At 35.7% G+C, this 21,790-nt stretch overlaps 1 protein-coding gene across 6 annotated transcripts in view; it reads right to left on the bottom strand.

Annotated features, from left to right (window-relative positions):
• The window catches only part of TCF12 (transcription factor 12), a 385,612-nt gene that overhangs the window by 216,436 nt on the left and 147,386 nt on the right, over positions 1–21,790 (bottom strand). For all 6 annotated transcript variants that reach the window (XM_046007718.1, XM_046007720.1, XM_046007721.1 and 3 more), the window contains one exon: positions 4,786–4,859. In XM_046007718.1, coding sequence (XP_045863674.1) covers positions 4,786–4,859 — 74 coding nt within the window. The remainder of the gene's footprint in view (positions 1–4,785; positions 4,860–21,790) is intronic.

Genomic DNA, 21,790 nt, shown 5'->3' with positions numbered 1-21,790 from the left:
CCCGACAAAGTATGTGTAAAATTATCATAATTTTAGAGATGAGAAATCTGAGCCACAAAGAGGTTGAGTAACTTGTCCAAGGTCACAAAGTACAATCCTCCAGAGGTGGTAATCTTAAATAAAATGTTTCATTAAGTAGTATCATTAATCAGGACAATAATTTGTTAAGCATAGGAGAAAGGAAGCCTATTACCATTAATACTACCACCGACTTCAAACTTTGAGCTTCATCATAAATCAATTTTGATTCTTCTCCATCTCTAGACACAATTAATTTAGTAAATCTAAAATTCTCCCCAAAATTTGATTATATTCAGCAAACATGTACAGAACATCCATTATGTAAAAAGCCTTGTATTAGACAGAGTAAAACTTTTATATCTAAGTTTATCCAAGGATTTCTGCTTTCCTAAGAAAGAAACAGATAATTGACAGGGAAAGGAAATAGATTTTATCTATGTCTTCAACAATTCTAAACGGAAGTATATCAGCCATGACAGAATCAGCAAATAATTCATACTCATTACACTTAGGATGTAGCACATCTGCAAATGTATTCCTTCATTTAAATTTGGTTGATTGTTACATATAAATCTAGTTAATAAATTCTGATATACATAAGATTAAAGCCAACACTTACACACCACACGTAGCAGATACTGAGCTAAGCAGTTTACACAGATTTATCTCATTTAAAAGTAGATTTACATGCATTTAATCCTCATGACAACCTTATCCCTATTTTACAGATGAGTAAACTGAGGTACAGCAGATTTAGGTAACTTGTCCAGAATCATACAGGTAGTAAGTGGCAGAGATTGGATTCATGCCCAGGCACTCTGGCTCCAGAGTCCATGTTCTTGACTACTGCCTTCTAAAGAGGAGGGGGAAAAAGTCTGGAACTGGAATAAAGCACTGATGCAATGGTAAATAACAAAAATCATGGTATTCTCTGCCCCTTATGCCTGGTATAATGTCAAATATAGAAAACACTTGATTGCAGGAAAAGATAAAAACTAAGGGAAAGAGGGAACAAATTCATTTACTACACCTCTTGCTCACATCTAAATTATTTGAGATCTTAACTGCTCTATTCAATCACTGGTGCTTTAACCTCAAACACTGCTTTTCACATATTTCTGAAAATAAAAGTGTTATTCACATCATGATGGTGCTTTTTCTGTTCATTTGTGCGTGTTGTTCTGCAAAGGCAGGCAGTAGGTCAACAGTGCAGAAACCAGGTCTCTAACAAAGGTAGAGAGATTTGAGGTCATGCCACAAATGTTCTTACTTCCTTATGAGTGTCTCAAACTCACTGTCTCATCTCCACATTTTGTTAAGAATGCTAACCATGTCTACCATTTCTTCTGTAACCACTGTTAAGTACAGCATTTGTTTCTGTGTCTGCCTATCAAAAATTCTTTCTTGAATCATGTGCTATGGATAGTTCTGATAACCAGAACTCAACAAATCACCTTTATACTATAAGGCTACTTATCTTGTGAATCTGGGAAAAATAGGGCAGACTGGAGTGACTTTTCCTGCTTCTGAGAGAATACATATAAGACTAATTACATTGATGAGAAGTTGTGGCCTCTTAAACAGAGAACTCTGGTAGACCTCACTTACACATCAAGGTTACTAGAGCAGAATGCTATCTTTGTTAGATTTAATTTTTTTTTAAATTTTACTTATTTATTTGAAAGACAGAGATCACAAGTAGGCAGAGAGGCAGGCAGAGAGAGAGGAAGGGAAGCAGGCTCCCTGCTGAGCAGAGAATCCGTTGCAGGGTTCCATCCCAGGACCCTGGGATCATGACCCAAGCCGAAGACAGAGGCTTTAACCCACTGAGCCACCCAGGCACCCCTCTCTGTTAGATTTAAAGCCAGTTCCAATTAGGCAAAAAAATGTACAAAGCAAAAATTCCCTTTAAAAAGTTGTTAAACAGATATTAAGTTCAACCTACATGATTTGGTGTAACCAATCTTATACAGTAAAATGCAGGGTTCAAATACATTAATAGAGTAGTATTTAATAGAGTTCATGTGCCAAAAAATACAGTAACACAAAAAATGATTTTTTTTCCCTTACAGTTTTAGTGGGGTGGGGTGGGGGGGACAGGGAAGGAGGGAGAACAGTAACTCAGTTGAATCCAACTAAACTAAAATCATATACTTTATAATTCCACCAAACTACTCATTCTGCAGGTTTACATACTTTTTATTGTGGCCTATTATTTTCAAACTTTACAAAAAGTAAAATAAAAAAATCTTCTATCAGGAATGTAAAACTAAATTATTTTTTAAATGATACAACTTGCTGTGATGGGAATTTATTATTTATACTGGTAAAGTCTAAATAAATGTCACTGATATAATTTCTACAAAAGTATCTGCAATTTTATTAAAGTTTACATTGACTTGTTAATAATTTTACAATGTGTCAAATTTCATTTATAGCTAATATTGGTATTTACTCCTGAATTAAAAAAACTGAAGATACTATGATACTCAGTAGAATAAATACTTTGGTAAACCGAAATTCTTATTAACAAAATTATATCCACCTATACTTATGATTATGGAAAACGGTCAACTTAAAAGATGACGTTTAATAATAAACTCAAAAAGAACCTTCCTATAAAGCAGTGTTGAGGGCAGCTTCAAAGATAACCATAAATGTCTTTCCCTGGTGAGAAGAGTTCAGGGAATTTAACTGTTTGAAATTATAAATGAAACATAACTTCTTAACTAGATAACTAAACCATTTTAGGTTCAAAATCATGACCAGAACAGAAGAAGCAAAGTGAGTGGAGGAGTAGATTTCAATGAGAATAAAAATAATGGGTAGCATTAAATCACCACTCTGATATTTCAGTAGACAGGTAAGAAGAAAAAGGGGGAAAAAAAATATATATATATATATAGATTTGTACGGTAGACTGGGAATAGCTAAAGATTAATCTGGGTTTTTTTTTATTTATTTGACAGCTGAGCAGAGAGCCCGATGTAGGGCTCAATCCCAGAACTCTGGGATCATGACCTGAGCTGAAACAGAGGCTTTAACCCACCCAGGCGCCCCTAATCTGGGTTTTTAAAGAGAAAACTAGTTTACTATTAAATCAATTTACAATGTATACAATATACACTCAAAAAATTAAGAATAAAAAATAGCATTTCATATTCACCTATAGATCAAATAGCAAAACAGAAAAGGAAGATTTGCTTTGAAGTCCATGTCTATAGGCAAACTTAATTTCACAGTCATGAAATATGTAAATGCTTGGATATACTATTATGTTCTCTTTTCCTAGAATCCTATTTAGCACTTAAATAAGAAAAGAAATTGAAGTTTGGAAGGAAACATAAGGTACAAAGGCACCATTTAATGTATTTTAAGAAATAATATGTTATCACACATTAACTCAAGACTTTGAAAGAAAATAATCTAATATTAATAAACAGTATTCTGTTTTCCACTGTATAAATAAAATTCATACTTAGCAATCAAAACAGGAAACCTACCTTTCCTATTCACATATTATTTAAAACATCAAAAACTTCGAAAGGAAGTAAATTTGGACATCAACCAGTTCAACGATCCCCAAGATAAAATAAGGTGTCTGAGATTTCACCACAGAGTTGACAGTAAACCCAAGTCTTATGGTGCCCAAGACAGTGCTCTTTACACTACAACCCAGCTTTCTCAGCACTGAGTCCCAAAAGGAAAACACTAAAAACCATGTTTAATTGTCTCTCTATGTATCTTTTTGGATTCTACATGGCTATTTTGTTTCTTCCCAAAGTATTTAAAATAAATTAAACATAGGTTACAGCCAAATAGAATAACAAACCACATATTTTAACTTAGTGTTTTTTTAATACAAAGCAGCATAACCCATATGGAGACTAAGAACTCCAATCACATACTGTTTCCTTCCATTTATGCCAATTTGCTTCCAGTATTAAGTATCCATAAATTTAATGCTTCTCCATCTTCTACTGGTTAATTCTAAGAGAAGTAAATAATTCACTGTTCATGCAAAGCATAACATTTTTGAAAAATTATCCCTTAACCTCACCAATTTACTGTGGAGTCTGGGAACAGAGTTTAATTTTACTGATAATTCTTTGGTCTAATGTTTAATATTTCAGTCTTACTATTTTAAACTTTTGGCAGATTTGTTGTTTGTTTATTGCTTAGAAAAAAAAAGTTCTAACCTTTTGGCCTTTCCAAGCATAAAACATTAGCTTGGTCCTATTTTCTCTTAATTGCCAACCAAGAAATGTCATCTGTTATGTCTGTTTTGATATGCTTCCAAGAGACAGGGCTATAGAGTCCCTGGTATAAACGGCTGATGACTACTGGAACAAGAACAGCAGAAGGAAGACTAGAAACTGGTATTTGGAAAGTCAGTGCCATCTCTCAAATGTAATACATGAAGAAAACAATACACAAAGAAAAATGACTATGTATGGTAAGAATACTTAGTGAGGCATTCCAAATTCTTCCAACTTTAGTAAAGAGTACTGCAGGTAATCCAGGTATAGAAATAACACCAAGAACATTTCCTTCATTATAAGAAATAAACTTCCAAAGTATGACAATAAATTAAAATATAAAAAAAATTAAATCTACCACAAGGGTACTGCATATTCTATGGTATTGCCATGTAAATATGTTAATATTTATTTCTCTTAAGAAACAGAGCTCATATATGAAAAGCCTTACTTATTCTGCCAAATTACTTTATAGTTTTAATCAAGGGTTGGTGAATGAACTTACTCTAGATGAGTCATAAGAGGGGCTTGGTTGACCACTTGTTCCCCAAGATGTTGTACCTCCTCGTTCATCCATACCTAAGGAGAGAAGAAAGTGAAAGATATAAATCCAAAAGGCTACCATGATGGATTTGTTTTCATACAGTACGGCAGAGAGTACAAGTCAGCAAGTAGTATTTGCATTTGTATGGAACTCGCTGTGTACCAACCAATTCTTGTCTCAGAAACCTGAAGAAAACAAGCTACCTCAGAAAGTCTTCATCACTGCTCCATACAACTCCCTTTCAGGCTTTCAGAACCAAAACATCTTTGGAGGCTTCAAAATAGGGCATATCTAGATCTCCTCATTTCTGTCACATCCACTGCTACTTCTAAAAGTAGATGAAACCCCCAACTTTCTATAGTTTAGTCCTGTCTACATGAAAATATGAAGAATTTAGTTCTTATGGATAAGCCTTAGAAAATGAAGCAAGTTGGGGAGCCTGGGTAGCTCAGTTGGTTAGGCAGCTGACTCTTGATTTGGATCAGGTCATGATCTCAGGGTTGTGAGATCAAGGCCCACACTGGGCTCTGCACTGGGTATGGAGGCTGCTTAAGATTCTCTCCCCCTCACCCTCTGCCCCTCCCCCTCTCTAAAAAAAAATGAAGCAATTTGGACAACTGTCCAAGTTAATAAAATTAATTTCTAATATAACATTGACTAGATATTCTTAACTGAAGGTATCAAACTAAATCAAACTATACCAAATCATATCAAATCAATGTTATTTACATTAAAACTAATAAAAATATAGTGACAACTCATTCTAGTAAAATCTCCTCTAAAATCTGATTTTAAATGAGTAGATCTACTATCTCTCTCTCTCTCTTTTTAAAAGATTTTATTTATTTATTTGACAGAGAGAGACACAGCGAGAGAGGGAACACAAGCAGGGAGAGTGGGAGAGGGGGGAGCAGGCTTCCTGCTGAGCAGGGAGCCTGATGTGGGGCTCTCCATCCCAGGACCCTGGGATCATGACCTGAGCCTAAGGCAGATGCTTAACGACTGAGCCACCCAGGCGCCAAGTAGATCTACTCTTATGAAAATTGCAAAGGGTAACTCAAAGTGAAAAAGGATTAACAAAAAAATCAATTTTTTGTTTTCCTTAATGTACCTTCTGAAGGTGTGGCTCCATTATTTTCACCTTCCAGCCAGTCCCTAGAAAAAGTTGAAAGAGCTAGAGACCTCTCAATCTAGATATCTCTCCCTTTGCTGTTTTGAGGACCAGACCTTTTCATCCTTGACCCCAAGCAGGATATGCTTTCCCAACCCTTTACAAGTTTTCTACAAACACCAACAGTTGACTTTTCTTCATTCTTTCATAAGAAAACTCTAGATGTTACAAAGACAACATTCTACTAAGTTTAGAACCTCCTTTTTTTTAAAAAAAAAAAAAAAATTCCTTGACGTCCTCTGTGATTTAGATGAGAATGTGGTCTGTAGTGAGTTAAATACCACAAATTCTCCAGTAATTAGCCACGATTCTCACTCTTTCACAGGGACAGAACTGCCAACTGAAGGGACAGGTGACAAACAGGGAAAGACAAGTCAGTTTCCAAAGTAGAATTTATAGATCACTAAATCAGCTGGTAGGACCTTAATTTATTCTTTTTATACACCTGTACTTTCTGTATTAAGTGATTAATGTATATTTTTAAAAGTTTTTAAAAACACTATAGTAAAAAGATGGGTACCTACTACAGAAAACACTCTAGGCACAATTTCAAGTGAACCAGAAGCTTTGAAAACACAGAGAGATGATGAACAAAAATACAGAGCGTTTCGTTCATGCTTGGATAATTCTTACTAAAATTCTAGATTTAGGAAAGATTCTTCTACAAGTTTGGGAAATATCACAAAAAATATACTTTGTTACCATCTCTCCAGGATCACTAATTACTTATGGGCTATATTCCAAGCATTTTCTTTGTAACCAACACTGTAGAATAGCAGTCCGAATTCCTATGAAGCCCACTCCAAGAAAAGTCTACTTATTAACACACAAAATCCAGTAATAAAAAACTACTTATGAAACTGCAAATAATTTTTTGAAAATTTAATTTTTTAAATCATACTTCCCATTTGCAACTGTTTTTCTATATAGGTAAGTTTTTTTATGCTACATAGCCAAAGTAAAATACAAACTTAAATTGACTACTGAAGGCAGGGTCTCAAATATTTCTACACCCCTATTCTGTTGCATTATTTACAATAGCCAAAAGGTGTAAGCAACTCAAGTATCCACTGACAGAGGAATGGATAAATAAAATGTGACATATACATAAAATGCAGTATTATTCCCCCTTAAAAATGAAGGAAATTCTGGGTGCCTGGGTGGCTCAGTTGGTTAAATGACTACTTTCAGCTCAGATCATGATCCTTGAGTCCCAGGATCGAGTCCCACATCAGGCTCCCTGCTCAGCGGTGCTTCTCCCTCTGACCTTTCCCCCTCTCATGCTCTCTCTCTCAAATAAATAAAGTCTTTTTAAAAAAATGAAAGAAATTCTTAAACACAGTACAAGTGGATGCACCTGAAGACATTATGTTAAGTAAAACAAGCCACCAAAAAAGAACAAATACTGTACAATTCCATTTATATCAAGTGCCTAGAGTAGTCAAATCCATGGAGAAAAAAAAGAATAGTGGGGCTGGGAGGGGGAAGGTAATCATACTTTCATGTTTGTCTCTCATTTGATATAAGACCATTCAGAGTCATCAAACAAATTATGGTCTGATTATTTTCATTAGGCTATAAGTTTCTATGAATATAGAATATTCATATTCAATATAATATGAATATAAGTTTCTATGAATATAGAATATTCATATTCAATATAATATGAATATAAGTTCTATGAATATAGAATATTCATATTCAATATAATATGAATATAAGTTTCTATGAATAGAAACTTATAGCCTAATGAAAATAATCAGACCATAATTTGTTTGATGACTCTGAATGGTCTTATATCAAATGAGAGACAAACATGAGGTCTATGTGTTATTAACATACATCCGTAAAAAAGAATAGAAAAAAGATGAGTGCTTGTTACAGAAAACATCACAGACAAGATTTTAAAAAGATATGAAATTTTGTGAAAACACATACTCAATTTTCATCAAGTGACACTAATTACTCCCACAGTGTAAAAGAAGAAAGAAGAGCAAAGATTTAATGAAATTAAATGAGATAATTAAGCCAACAGCTATAGAGTATGACATATCAATGATACTGGACATGGCAGAGGGGTTCAAAGGATGCTAAAGACTAACAAGGATTTGGCGTGGTTTGAAACTCAGAGGTCTATAGCTTTATTGTTAACATATCCAGACTCTGAGAAGGTCGTGGCTGGCACTGACAAAGTCAAGAGTCATCTTTCAGCATCAATGACTCCTTTCTGCTGAAGACAATGGCTGTACAAACAGAAATATGACAGGAATAATAAACTTTCCAAAGCTTCAGCCATAGCACCAAGGTAAACAGAAAAAAAGAAATCATACACAGAAAATAAACAATACAGAACTGTACAAACTGACCAAGATTTATACAAATTGATAAAAACCTAAAGAACTATTTATCAACAGGAAAATAGAATACAGTTGCAATACAGTGATTAGGGAGAAAACATTTCTATTAAGATACATCTGTACCATCCCTGACATGTATTTTCTATCTTTCCATTTCTAGTCTATGAATTCCAATGTCAACAATTTTTAGAAAAGCTAGCTCCTCGATTAATAGATTAAACTAGTAGATGTAAGAGAAAGCTTAACAATCAATGAGTGGTAAAAATACTTTTGAGTTTTAACTTTCTAATAAATTATTCTATTTCTAGTTAACAAGATTAAAGGGGTTGATCAATAATTTAATATAGAAATTTAAATAATCTTTTTCTTTTTTCAGTATTTTATATACAGATTATCTTATGTACCAGCTTTTTTATATGGAATCAATTAAATACAGTCTAATATATATTTTGATTCCACAGGCCCAAGTTCAATAGGTATACATACTGTTTTTAATATTTTCCAGTAAAGAACATTAAATTTTTTACATCAAAACCACAGTGGTTTGTAAATTTAAGGTAACAATTCGCTACCTTCTCATTTAATAGGAAAAGTAACTAAAACCAAATCGTAAGTCACTACATACACAGGCAGTTCCTTAAGAGGCTAGGACTCTGGAGAAGGAATAAGAGGTAAAAATTGAGTTTCTGAGGTATCAGAGAGCAATATTCTTGGAGAAGCAAGCAAACTTCTTGGTAAAGTTTAACATACAGCAGTATCCTCTTTTCTATGAAGAACTCAGATATTAGTCTATCTGCTTCCTCTGTTGCTACCGTCTTTAGTTTTTGATCAGAAGTATTCTCTTGAGCTGACCATAAAACTATCTCACAACTTCTATCCTACCTCTTCTTTTATTCTCCTAATACAGAGTCCTATAATCCTCTCGAGGTTTTTAACCAGTAGCAAAAACTGGAAACAGACTTTGGTGGGGGAGGGGAATGACTTTTCTATACTCTAAAAATCTGGGTTTTTTTCTCCCACATGGGCCCAAAACAGTACAGAGTTCGTGTACGCAAAGTATTACTCATGGTTTGATGAGGCTCAGGGAAGATCTGCCTGGAGGCAAAAGGATTGAATGGAGAAAAGCGCAGACCAGTTCCATCTTTTCCTACTTGCCACTGTCACCAATGACTCTGCCACCTGATGCTGAGACCAGAGTAAAGTGACAAACAGCTCTGGAACTGGGAAAATATTTCAGATAGTAGTGGGGAGTCTATTGAGCAGAGAAAGAATAAAAGGAAGAAGGGGGACAATACAAAGAATGGAATGAAGAGTGGTTAGGATATCCCTGCAGTAAAAGCTGATAAGAAAAACAAGACACTACAACCACTCTGCTTGGTATCTATCCTTATGAAAAAGGGGCATACATAAAGTTGGAAGGAAGAGCACAGGGAATTTCTCTCTCTCTCTCTGTCTCTCTCTCTCTCTCTTACACACACACACACACACACACACCCCTTTAGGAGCACTGAAATCAAGTTTTTTATCCTAGCAAGTAATTTCTCTCTCTCTCTCTGTCTCTCTCTCTCTCTCTCTCTCACACACACACACACACACACACACACACACACACACACACCCCTTTAGGAGCACTGAAATCAAGTTTTTTATCCTAGCAAGTAAAATGTACTTTACAAATATCAAATCCCAACACTGTTATAAATAAGGGAAAGACAATATACTTGGCAGGACTGCCATCTGCTATAACGTGATTCAATAAATGATTTGATGAAAGAAACTGGATTGGAGATGGCTATGTTAGATAACCAAAGCTATCCATGTGTCTCTTCAACAGTTTCTTTACTCAATTTTCTTTGTGGAGTAATGGTATTTGTTTAGTTAACACTCCAAGGCTACAATCAATTTTAAGTTAATATATAAGTAAATCCCAACACCATTTTTACTGTATGATTTTATATACTTATAAAATAAATCTACCAATGTGTTTTTCCAGAAATTCATTGTGAAGTGGGGTCAACTAGAATATAATAGCAAATGTGGGGCACCTGGGTGAGCCAGTGGGTTAAGCCTCTGCCTTTGGCTCAGGTCATGATCTCAGGATCCTGGGATCAAGCCCCGCTTCGGGCTCTCTGCTCAGCGGGGAGCCTGCTTCCCTTCCTCTCTCTCTGCCTACCTCTCTGCCTGCTTGTGATCTCTGTCCAGTAAATAAATAAGTAAAAATCTTTAATTAAAAAAAATAAAAATTGAGATACTGTACGATGAACATCAAATAAAACAATCTAATTCTTTTTAAAAGTATGTAAGAAAATGAGAACAGTAAGAAGAGTAAAAGGAATCACAGGTCACTTTTTTTTTTTTTTTTTTTTTTTTTTTTTTTTTTGCACATTAACTAGGGTTTAATTACAGCCTCCATTTTAAAATTCAACCACAATTTCTATCTGATATTATTAAGAACAAAAATATAACGTGGGGATATTCTAGTGCCAAAATACACTAATAAACACATGGCTAATTCTAAGAAAATGACTAATTTTGAAAATAACTTTCAAACACAGTTATTTTGCTATGTTATTAGCTACATCACTCTATATAAATACCATGTAAAGATACAATTAAAAGGATATTTCAGTAATTTAAACAGAGCAGAGGATCCAAAGAAAATGGCAAGTCTACCTTTTACCAAAAAATAAATAAATAAATAATGCCTGATTGCCAGAGATTGAAACTAAATTCCAGAGTGCAAGCAGGTATGTTGTACCACACTGGGAACTATCTGGTGACCTGGTATCTTGTTTCCTTTGCTACCTGAAAGTAGAGTATTCCTATGAAATGTCCTATGAAAAGACTTTTGTAATTTGAAATGGCAAAAAGCAAAGAAGCAATTACCATTGGTAAAAGCAAAAATCCTCTTCTGATTTCTTTCAGTTACCAAAAACAGGTACAAATGTAGGTTTTTGGTAAAAGCAAAGTGGCATAAAATGAAGTTTTGGAGAGCAGGGGACACCTGTTCTCCTCTCTCCAATATAAATGTCAAAGCCCTGTATCCAAACAACACTGTCAGTTGTTTTCCTTCATAGAGGCACTAAAGACAGTCAACTCTTAAAAACAGGCTTGACTGTCTCCGACTCAAATGAGTCTCAGCAAAAAAATCTCTCACTCAATGCACTCCTCTTCTTCTAGCCCTTCTAGTCTGTATTCTTTACATACCAACTAGAACGACCTTTTAGAAACAATCATGTCCATCTTATGCTCAAAATCTACCATAGGCTTCCATCTCACTCAGAATTAAATAGGTCTACAACGTTTTACAGGTTCTGCCTGCCAACTTTCTAACTTTATCTCCTACTACTCCTTCTCTTGGATCAATCTATTTCAATAATATGGCCCCCTGCTTTTGCTCAAATACATCAAACAGGCCCCCTTCCTGGGGCCTTTCTACTTGCTCTTTCCTCTTCATAAAACGCTCCCCACCCAGATATATTGAATGGTCTTTCCCTTCATTTCCTTTAGGTTTCTGTTGAAATGTCATCTTACGGTGGAGGTGTTTATTATCTGCCTTTTTCCAACAGATTGAAAAATCCATAATAATAACAATGTAATCTATTTTGTTTACTGTTAAGTATTTGTTACCTAGAAGAGTGAATGACACAAATAGGTACTAATAAATACGTATGGAAAAATGAATGTATAAAATGGAAATAAGATCAGTTTAATAAAAGTGACGCTGAAACTGGTTCCCTATTTGTTAGCTTATCATTCCTTTTTAAAATAATAATCAAAACCAATTTTCTAAATAACCATACTTTTTTTGAAATTTTGTGAGAAGCGGCGAGAGGTGAGATTGCAAATGACTCTCTATAAGCTAGACAACTACTCCCAAACAGCAAAAATTATTAACTTTTAAAGAAACTTAAATCCTTACTAGGCTTGGTAGCTAAACCAACACTGACCTTAAATACCATTATCGGTGAAATGACCTGAACACATGTTCTAAGAAAAATAACTTTGTATTTATTATACTACAGTGCTAGAAAAGGAATTTTAAATAATTAAAAATGTTCCAAAAAGATTAATATACTCAGCATGATGTTGGGATATTTACAAATGTGGTCAGAAACATAATGAATCTCTTGATTCACACCCTTCTTTTTTGTATTTCCTTAACCAGTCACTCTTCACATTAATTTCTACCTCATCAGTACTTCAACTAACTATCCACGTGTTCTCTTCATGTATATACAGTGCCCTGCTTCAGGTATTGTGTATTGCTTGTTCATCTTTTATGTTTCCATTTCAATCCACAGTTAACACTGACCACCCACTTATCTTGCCGTAAACACAAGCTGAATCACATCCATTCATTCCACAAATGTGATCCTTTGCTGCTTTAGGAATAACATTCACACTCCTGAGTATGGCATTCTTCAAGGTGGCCTTGATCTACCCTTTCAGCTTCAGTATGTATTATATCCCTTCAAAAACTCAATGCCCCCAATCTCATCAGGGTATTAATCACTCCCCAAACATACCAAATTCATATTCTACTGTTCCCCACCCCAGGATATCCACCTTCATCTAACCCTTAACCTATTAAATTTCTAATTTTGATTTAGCCGAAGATCAAATGCCTCCACCTCTGAGCAGTGTTCTCCATCAACTAAGTCTAAATTAATCGTACTTCTTGAGAAGTTTGTATGTACTTACTCTGTCTTAAACACTGTTAGTTGTTTTCATTTATATTCTACCAATAAAACTTATTAATAGGGAGCATACCTTGTTCATGTCTATGTTGTTTTGGTACTTAGGAGAAGTATATTCTGCTTTCAAATGTTACTGAATGACTAAGAACATAAAAAATTAGGGCCTTTGTGTAACTGTCATAAGAATTCAATAACTATGGATGGATTAAAAAGAAGATGCCCTGGGGCACCTGGGTGGCTCAGTGGGTTAAAGCCTCTGCCTCCGGCTCAGGTCATGATCTCAGGGTCCTGGGCTCGAGCCCCACACTGGGCTCTCTGCTCTGTGGGGAGCCTGCTTCCCTTCCTTTCTCTCTGCCTGCCTCTCTGCCTATTGGTGACCTCTGTCAAATAAATAAATAAATAATCTTTAAATTAAAATAAATAAATAAATAAAATAAAAAGAAGATACCCCAAATAAAAAAGTTATGTCTAGCAATCTAAGTAGATGAAGAATTAGTAAAATAATACTTATTTTTTAAACGAAGTATTATTTTTGAAAGCAGATGGCAAATATGTTGGAGGAAATCTCTAAATTGACCTAGTAGGCTCAGCTTCCAAAACAATGCAGTAAGCTCCTACAGATAACTTCTATAAATTCTGGGGAAAATACAAACATAAAACAACTACTTAGAGGCTCTGGAGAGTGAAAAAAAAAAACAGGCTTATTTATTTATTTTAAATATTTTATTTATTCATTTGAGAGAGAGTATGAGCGAGGAGAAGGTCAGAGAGAGAAGCAGACTCCCTGTGGAGCTGGGAGCCCGATGCGGGACTCGATCCTGGGACTCTAGGATCATGACCTGAGCTGAAGGCAGTCACTTAACCAACTGAGCCACCCAGGCGCCCCAAAACCAGGCTTATTTAGATAGCATAAATGTGGAAGAAATGACTAGAATGAGTGACTTTCTCCTTTTAACAGTTTTTAAGGATGAAAATAGGTGAGCTTCCCATTCTCAAAGCTTTTATCCTGAACATAAGCAGTAGCCACAGCATGCAGGAATGAAAGTTCCAATAACTGTCTTTCTAGCTTGAAGAGGTCAGAGCCAGAACAGTCATAGTCATCACAAAGCAATGACAGAATCCCAAAAAGAGATGTAGAAAAGAGGAGTCCCAAATTTTGGTATATCTCTACGCCAGTCTTGGCAGAGCCCTGAAGCACATATTCACTGGGCAAGACAAGCCAATATGTAGTTGAGGCTAAAAAAATCAAGTTGAGATTTGAGCAGGTGCCAAGCTCAGGCAACAAAGAGTTTGTACTTTAAGTCTAAATCCAATTAATGGCTCACTAGAACAAAGAAATCCAAACTCTTTTGAGGAACATGAAAGAAAACAAAATTTCCGTACAAATAACATTCACAGATACCCATAATACAATCCCACATTCCTTGAAAATGAAATGTAACCCAATCTCAAAGGAAAAGATAATCAAAGGAGACCAACCTCAGATGGCCCAGACATTGAGATTTTCAGACAAGGACATTAAAGCAGTTACTATAACTATGCTTAATGAGGTAAAGGACATATGCTCATAATACAAGAAAAGACTAAAAATCTAACAGATAAAGAAAACAGAAGACAAGATGTAAGCCTTAGAAATAAAAATAAAAACATCTAAAATCTTAAAAAAAAAACAAAAAACAACCTTCCAGGATGGGTTTAAGGGAAGAATGGTGATGACAGAGGAGTGAGTATAAATATGATGACCACTCAATAGAAATAATTCAATTTGATAAAAAGAGAAAAAAATTAAAAGAAAAATAAAGAGGCCCTTAGAAACCTAGGGGAAGTTGTTAAAAAGCCTAATATAGGCATAGTGACAGAACAGAGAATAGGAAAAAAAAGTTAAAGAAATAATGGCCAAAAATTCCACAAATGTGGTAAGAGACATAAACTTAACAATTACAGGCACTCAGTGAGCTTAAACAGGATAAATGTGAAAAGCCCCATACCTAGACACATAACAAACTTCTGACAACCAAAAATACAGAGAAAATGTTGAAAGTGGTAAAAGAGACATATTACATACAGACAAACTGCAATTCAAATTACTGCAGAGTTATCTCCAAATACTATGGATTCAGTACATGTGGAAACATATCTTTAAAGTAAGGGGAATAGAGGAGCCCAGGTGGCTCAGTTGTTTAAGCATCTGATTCGGCTCAGGTCACGATCCTGGGGTCCTGGGATGAAGCCCCAAATCAGGCTCCCTGCTCAGCTGGGAGTCTGTTTCTCCCTCTGCCCCTCACCCACTTGTGTTTTCTCTTTCTCTTTCTCTCAGATAAATAAAATCTTAAAAAAAAAATAAATAAATAAAAATAAAGGGGAGTGTGGGGGTTATCAGCCAAAATACAAATATCCCTCAAGAATGGAGGTGAAATCCATTTTCCAAAAAAAGAAAAGAAACTGCAGTACAATAAATACTAAAAGAAGTTTTTCGAGTTGAAGCAAATGTTATCAGAGAGAAACTTGGAAACTGAGGAAGGAAAGAAGAGCACCAGAAATAGTAAATAAAAAAACTTTATTTTCCTTTCAACTTTGTTAAAACATTTATATAAAAAATTACAGGCATACTTTTGTGCTTCACAGATACTGTATTTATTATAAACTGAAGATTTGTGGCAACCCTACACTGAACAAGTCTATCTGCACCATTTTTCCAACCACCATTTGCTCACTTCATGTTTCTATGTCATATTTTGGTAATTCTTGCAATATTTCAAACTCTTTCCTATTATTATGTTTATTATTATGATCTGTGATCAGTGATCTTTGATGTTACTACTTTAACTCTGTTTTGTAGAGTCGCTGCACCCATATACGATGGTGAACTTAATAAATGTTTTGGTATTCCAAGTGCTCCACAAACCTACCATTCCCCAACTCTCCCCCTCTTCTCATTCTCCATCTCTTCAGGCCTCCCTGTTCCTTCAGACACAACAATATTGAAATTATGTCAATTAATAACCCGACAATCGCCTGCAAGTGTTCAAGTGAAAGAAGAGTAACATGTATCTCACTTTACATCAAAAGCAAGAAATGAATAAGCTTAGTGAGGAAGGCATGTCAATATCCAAGGAAGGTCCAAAGCTAGGTCTCCCTGCCAAACAGTTAGCCAAACTGTGAATACTAAGGAAAAGTTCTGGAAGGAACTTATATGTACTTTTCCAGTGAATACATGACTGATGAGAAAGCAAAACACCCTTATTGTTGATATAAAGATTTAGTGATCTGGATAGAAGACCAAAGCAATCATAACATTCCCTTAGGCCAAAGCCTAATTCAAAGCAAGGCCTTAACTCTCTTCAGGTCTCTGAGGGCTGAGAAAGACCAGGGGGCGGCAGAAGTTTGAATGTAGCAGAGACTGGTTCATAAGTTTTAAGGAAGAAAGCCATCCCCACAATATAAAAGTGTAAGGTGAAGCAGCAAGTACTGATGCAGAAGCTGCAACAAATATCCAGAAGATCCAGCTAATATAATTAAGAAAGGTGGTTATAGCACTTGGTATTATGTAAGACTGAAGAATCATTGACCTCTACCTCTGAAACCAATAATATAGTTATGTTAATTAACTGAATTTAAATTTAAAAATTTTTAACAAAAAGAATGCAAGAGGACGGTGGATACACAGAATCTGTGTTTTGTTGCCACCGAAAATACTTTGTCTTAGAGATGAATTAATGTTTCTATTTCTGAACAACAAAAACGTTTGATAACTTTTAATTAAAAGGCTCTCTTGGCTTAAAAAAAAAAAAAAGCTATAGTTAAACAACAGATTTCCAATGTAGATGAAACAGCCTTATTTTGGAAAAAGATGCCATCTAGGACTCTTACAGATGGAGAGGAGAAGTCAACGCCTGGCTTCAAAGCTTCTTAGGACAGGCTTACTCTCCTGTTAGGGGCTAATGCAGCTCATGACTTTCAGTTGAAGCCAACGGTCACTAACAATTATGAAAATCCTAGGGCCCTTAAGAATTATGCTAAATAGGGGCGCCTGGGTGGCTCAGTGGTTTAAGCCGCTGCCTTCGGCTCAGGTCATGATCTCAGGGTCCTGGGATCGAGTCCCGCATCGGGCTCTCTGCTCGGCAGGGAGTCTGCTTCCCTCTCACTCTCTCTGCCTGCCTCTCTGCCTACTTGTGATCTCTCTCTGTCAAATAAATAAATAAAATCTTTAAAAAAAAAAAAAAGAATTATGCTAAATATACTCTGCCCGTGCTCTACAAATGGAATGACAAAGCTGGATGACAGCCTATCTGTTTATAACATGGTTTACTGAATATTTTGAGCCCACTGTTCTGACCTACTGCTCAGAAAAAAAAGGATTCCTTTCAAAATATTACCACTCATTGACAATGATGCACTTGGTCATCCAAGAGCCCTGATGGACATGCACAATGAGAGTAATGTTTTCATGCCTGCTCACCCACCACATCCATTCTGCAGCCATGGATCAATGAATAATTTCAACTTTCAAGTCTTACTATTGAAAAAATACATTTTGTAAGGCTAGAGCCTTTTTGTAAGGCTAGATAGCAATTCTGATGGATCTGTGCAAAGTCAACGGAAAACCTTATGGAAAGGATTCACCATTCTAGATGTCATTAAGAACATGCATGATTCATGAGAAGAAGTCAAAAATATCAATGTAAACAGGGGTTTGAAAGAAGTTGATTCTAACCCTCATGAATGACTTTGACCAGTTCAAGACTTCAATGGAGAAGGTTAACAGCAGATGTGGAAATAGCAAGAGAACTAGAATTAGAGAAGTGGATTCTGAAGATGTGACTGAACTGCTGTAATCTCATGAAAAAATTTTAACTTCTTCTTACGGATGAGCAAAGAAAGTGGTTTTATGAGTGGAATCTACTCTTGGTGAAGACGCTATGAAGATTGCTGAAATGACAACAAAGGATTTAGAATATTACAAAAAACGTACTTGATAAAACAGCAGGGTCTAAAAAGACTGACTAATATTTAAAGTCTTACTCTGGGTAAAGTGCTATCAAACAGCATTAGATGCTACAAAGAAATCTCTGGGAAAGGAGGTGGCAATTGATAGCAAACTTTACTGTCATTTTCAGAAACTGCCCTAACCTTCAGCAACCATCACCCTGATCAGTCTGCAGCCATTAAGATCAAAGCAAGAACCTCTACCAGCAAGAAGATGACAAACTGCTGAAAGCGGATGATGGTTAGCATTTTTTAGCAGTATAGTATTTTTAAATTAAGGTGTGTACATTGTTTAGACATAATGCTATTGCACACTTAACAGATTAAACTATAGTGTAAATTTATCTTTTAGATGCACTGGAAAAGCAAATCATTTGACACAGCTTATTGCAATATTCACTTTACTGTGGTGGATGGAAATAAACCCACAATATCTCCAAGAAGCGCCTGCATAACATTCTCTCATAGGAGTTAAAATAGAGGTAATACAAATGAAAAATACAGCATAAAGGAAGACAGAGACATGGGTAAACAGACTTGTAAGGTCACAAGATTTCTGCATTTTATGTGAACTGGTACCAACATAACTCTAAATAGACTGTAAGAAGTTAATGATGTGTATTAACATCCTTAGAGAAGCTACCAAAAAAAAAAGCAGAGCATGGCTCAAAAGCTAACAAATAAATTAAAAGGGAGTCCTAGAAACAATCATATCTAAAAGAAAGAACCAAAGTACAATCCAACAAAATATAGAGAAAAACAGAAAAAAAAAGTAGTATCCACAATTAAACATTCCATTTTTGTCTACGGAGGAAGACAGAGAAGCAATCAAACAAATACTACTCCTTTCAATGAGAGCACATCTCATTGCTCTGTGCGCTCATAAAGTTCATGGTGCTGCTCTTTCGAACAAGACAATTATATCTGGGTTTGGTGGTGGGGAAAGGAAGATGAAAACATTACATTTGTACTTTTACATTAAACAAAAAACATACAGTAGCATACCAATGTGAAAACTGCATACATAGGTTTTTAGTTTGTTTTTATAGTACCCGTTAGGATCATAAGTCAGTACCAATAAAGCAGCTTCTGCATAACTATCAAGTACATTTTAGTGGATTTTTGCTGATTACCTAACACAATTTGCTATTTAAAAACAGCTGTGTGAGCAATTACTATTCTTAACTTAATTCCACAAACAATTCTATTCATTTCCTGTAATGAGGCCTGTGTACTCCCTGCATTCAAGTCTTAGACCATTAATTCCTGCAATGGCAACACACTGAGTCTGTGAACTCCGTAAAAATTTTCCTTCATATTTTTCCCTATGTTTAAAAATCTTTTCCTCATATATCCTTTAAACTATGACTCATTTCTCTCTAGACTCAACAAAAATTTACATTGACCACTTGCAATCCTCACATTTTATTCACTCACTCATTAATGAATCTCTTGCAACTATCTATTCTCTTCCTAGATCACAGCAGCAAATCCAAATGCCAGGCACACAGAAAGCTCTCAAACAAATGTTTGTTTATAAGGTAAAACTGAACTTTTTCAAAACACCAAAGGTTATCCTAAAATAAAACACAAAGGTCCTTGTTGGTCTTTGTTTCTTACATCTCTGTATCAGAGGTCAGCAAACTTCTGTGAATGGCCATAAAGTAAATATTTTAGGCTTTGTGGATACACTCGCCTTACAACTATTCAACCGTATTATGTAGTACAAAAGCAGCCATGGATAAAATATAAACAAATAAAAGAGTGGCTGTGTTCCAATAAAGCTTTATTTATAAAAAACAGGTGACAGACCATGGATCATTTTGCCTACCTCTACCCTATGGCATTTAATCCTGTTAACCACCATGCCTCTCTGGGATTTGCTGACATTAACCTTTTGACCTCTATTTTTGCACAGTTATCACTTCTTCTTCTGTGTGAAAACTAAAAATACCTGCTCTTCGTCCCCTGTTCTTCTCATTTTATGCTCTACCCTTTGGACAACTAATTCAGTTTGATGATTTTGACTGTCTCCTCCAAATGATGTTTCCAATGCACATTCCCAGCCTTAATCTCAGTTCTGTATTTTGGATCTTAAATCATCAAATTCTTGCTGGAAACGTTCACTTGGTTTTCCTGCCATCACCTAAAACCCATTACATATCTTAATACCAAATTCTCTGTATGTCCTTCATCTCTTCCTCCTATGCCTCTGGACCCTAATTATTAATATTTCTAATACTGCAGGAAATGCTATATAGTTCAGGTCAACCAGACTTATAAACTGGCATCATCTTTGATTCTTCCTTCTCTTCTCCCTCTCTATTCCTATACTGAGTATTCCTTCTGAATGTCTCCTGAGGCAGCCTTTCTGTTCCTTTTTATTCTGGGATTTCATGATACCCTAGAGTCTCTCTGAAGCTTCCTAAAACAGTATTATGCAACATTTCACTAGCTTATAATATCCTGTCCAAGTAATCTTCCTAAAACAACCCTTTAAAACACATTACCCCAGATTTAAAAAGTAAGCAGTTTCAGTGCCCCACTACCAAGAAAATAAATCCCAAATTCTCCAATCTGAAATGGAATATTTAATCATCTGTTCTACAAATGTTTACTGTCAGTTGTGCTGGGTTTTGTCCCTCCTAGTTCAAAGCCTTTGAAAACCCAGTTACAATGGCCTCTTCCCTTCTAATCCTAGGAGTCAAAAAACTTACTAATTTCTTATTATGGCATACACACTCATGGTTTAGGGAGGATTCTAGGCACTGATGATACAGAAATGCACAAGACACAGTAACCCCACCTTCAAGCACCTGTCATTCAGTAGCTTACCATTCAAACTCTCAACTGTAACCATTAGGTATATTTATAATATATAGTATCTCTTATTATTCCTCTTGGTACTTCTATCTCCTCTATACTTAATTCTTACTGGTTTAATGCTCACTTTCAATTTCACCTCTGCTGTACAACTTGCCCAACCTCATTAATCTTTACTCAGTCCTCTTCAATACTTTTACTGAACTTAAAAATCTATGTCACATACCACAGAAGTTATAACTGTTAAAAGTGAACACCATTTAACAAGCAGCCTCCAATTAATTTAAGAGTACATTCAGTTCTGGGGTGCCTGGGTGGCTCAGTGGGTTAAGCCTCTGCCTTCAGCTCAGGTCACGATCTCAGGGTCCTGGGATCAAGTCCCACATCAGGCTCTCTGCTCAGAGGGGAGCCTGCTCCCCACCCATCGCCTGCCTCTCTGTCTACTTGTGATCTCTGTCAAATAAATAAATAAAATCTTAAAAAAAAAAGTACATTCAGTTCTTATACGCTATCACCTATAGTGCTGAATACATACAATAAGTTCAATTAAAAAAAGTTTTTATACACAAAATAACACTGGAAGTTAATATAAGGGCAGGTTTTCTAGTGGCAGGTATAGCTTTTTTTTTTTTTTTAAGATTTTTATTTATTTATTTATTTGACAGAGAGAGATCACAAGTAGGCAGAGAGGCAGGCAGAGAGAGAGGAGGAAGCAGGCTCCCTGTGGAGCAGAGAGCCCGATGCCGGACTCGATCCCAGGACCCTGAGATCATGACCTGAGCCGAAGGCAGCGGCTTAATCCACTGAGCCACCCAGGCGCCCCAGGTATAGCTTTTTACTTATCAACTTATACTGATTCTCCCCAGTCTCACTTAACAGTAAGAGTTTGCAAGGGAGCCTTCAAAAAGGACATAATTGATAACCAAGAC

The sequence above is a fragment of the Meles meles genome, chromosome 6 (genome assembly GCF_922984935.1).
Source record: "Meles meles chromosome 6, mMelMel3.1 paternal haplotype, whole genome shotgun sequence".
Taxonomy (NCBI): domain Eukaryota; kingdom Metazoa; phylum Chordata; class Mammalia; order Carnivora; family Mustelidae; genus Meles; species Meles meles.
The sequence above is the reverse complement of the archived record's forward strand: the minus strand, read 5'-3'. Positions and strand labels throughout refer to the sequence as shown.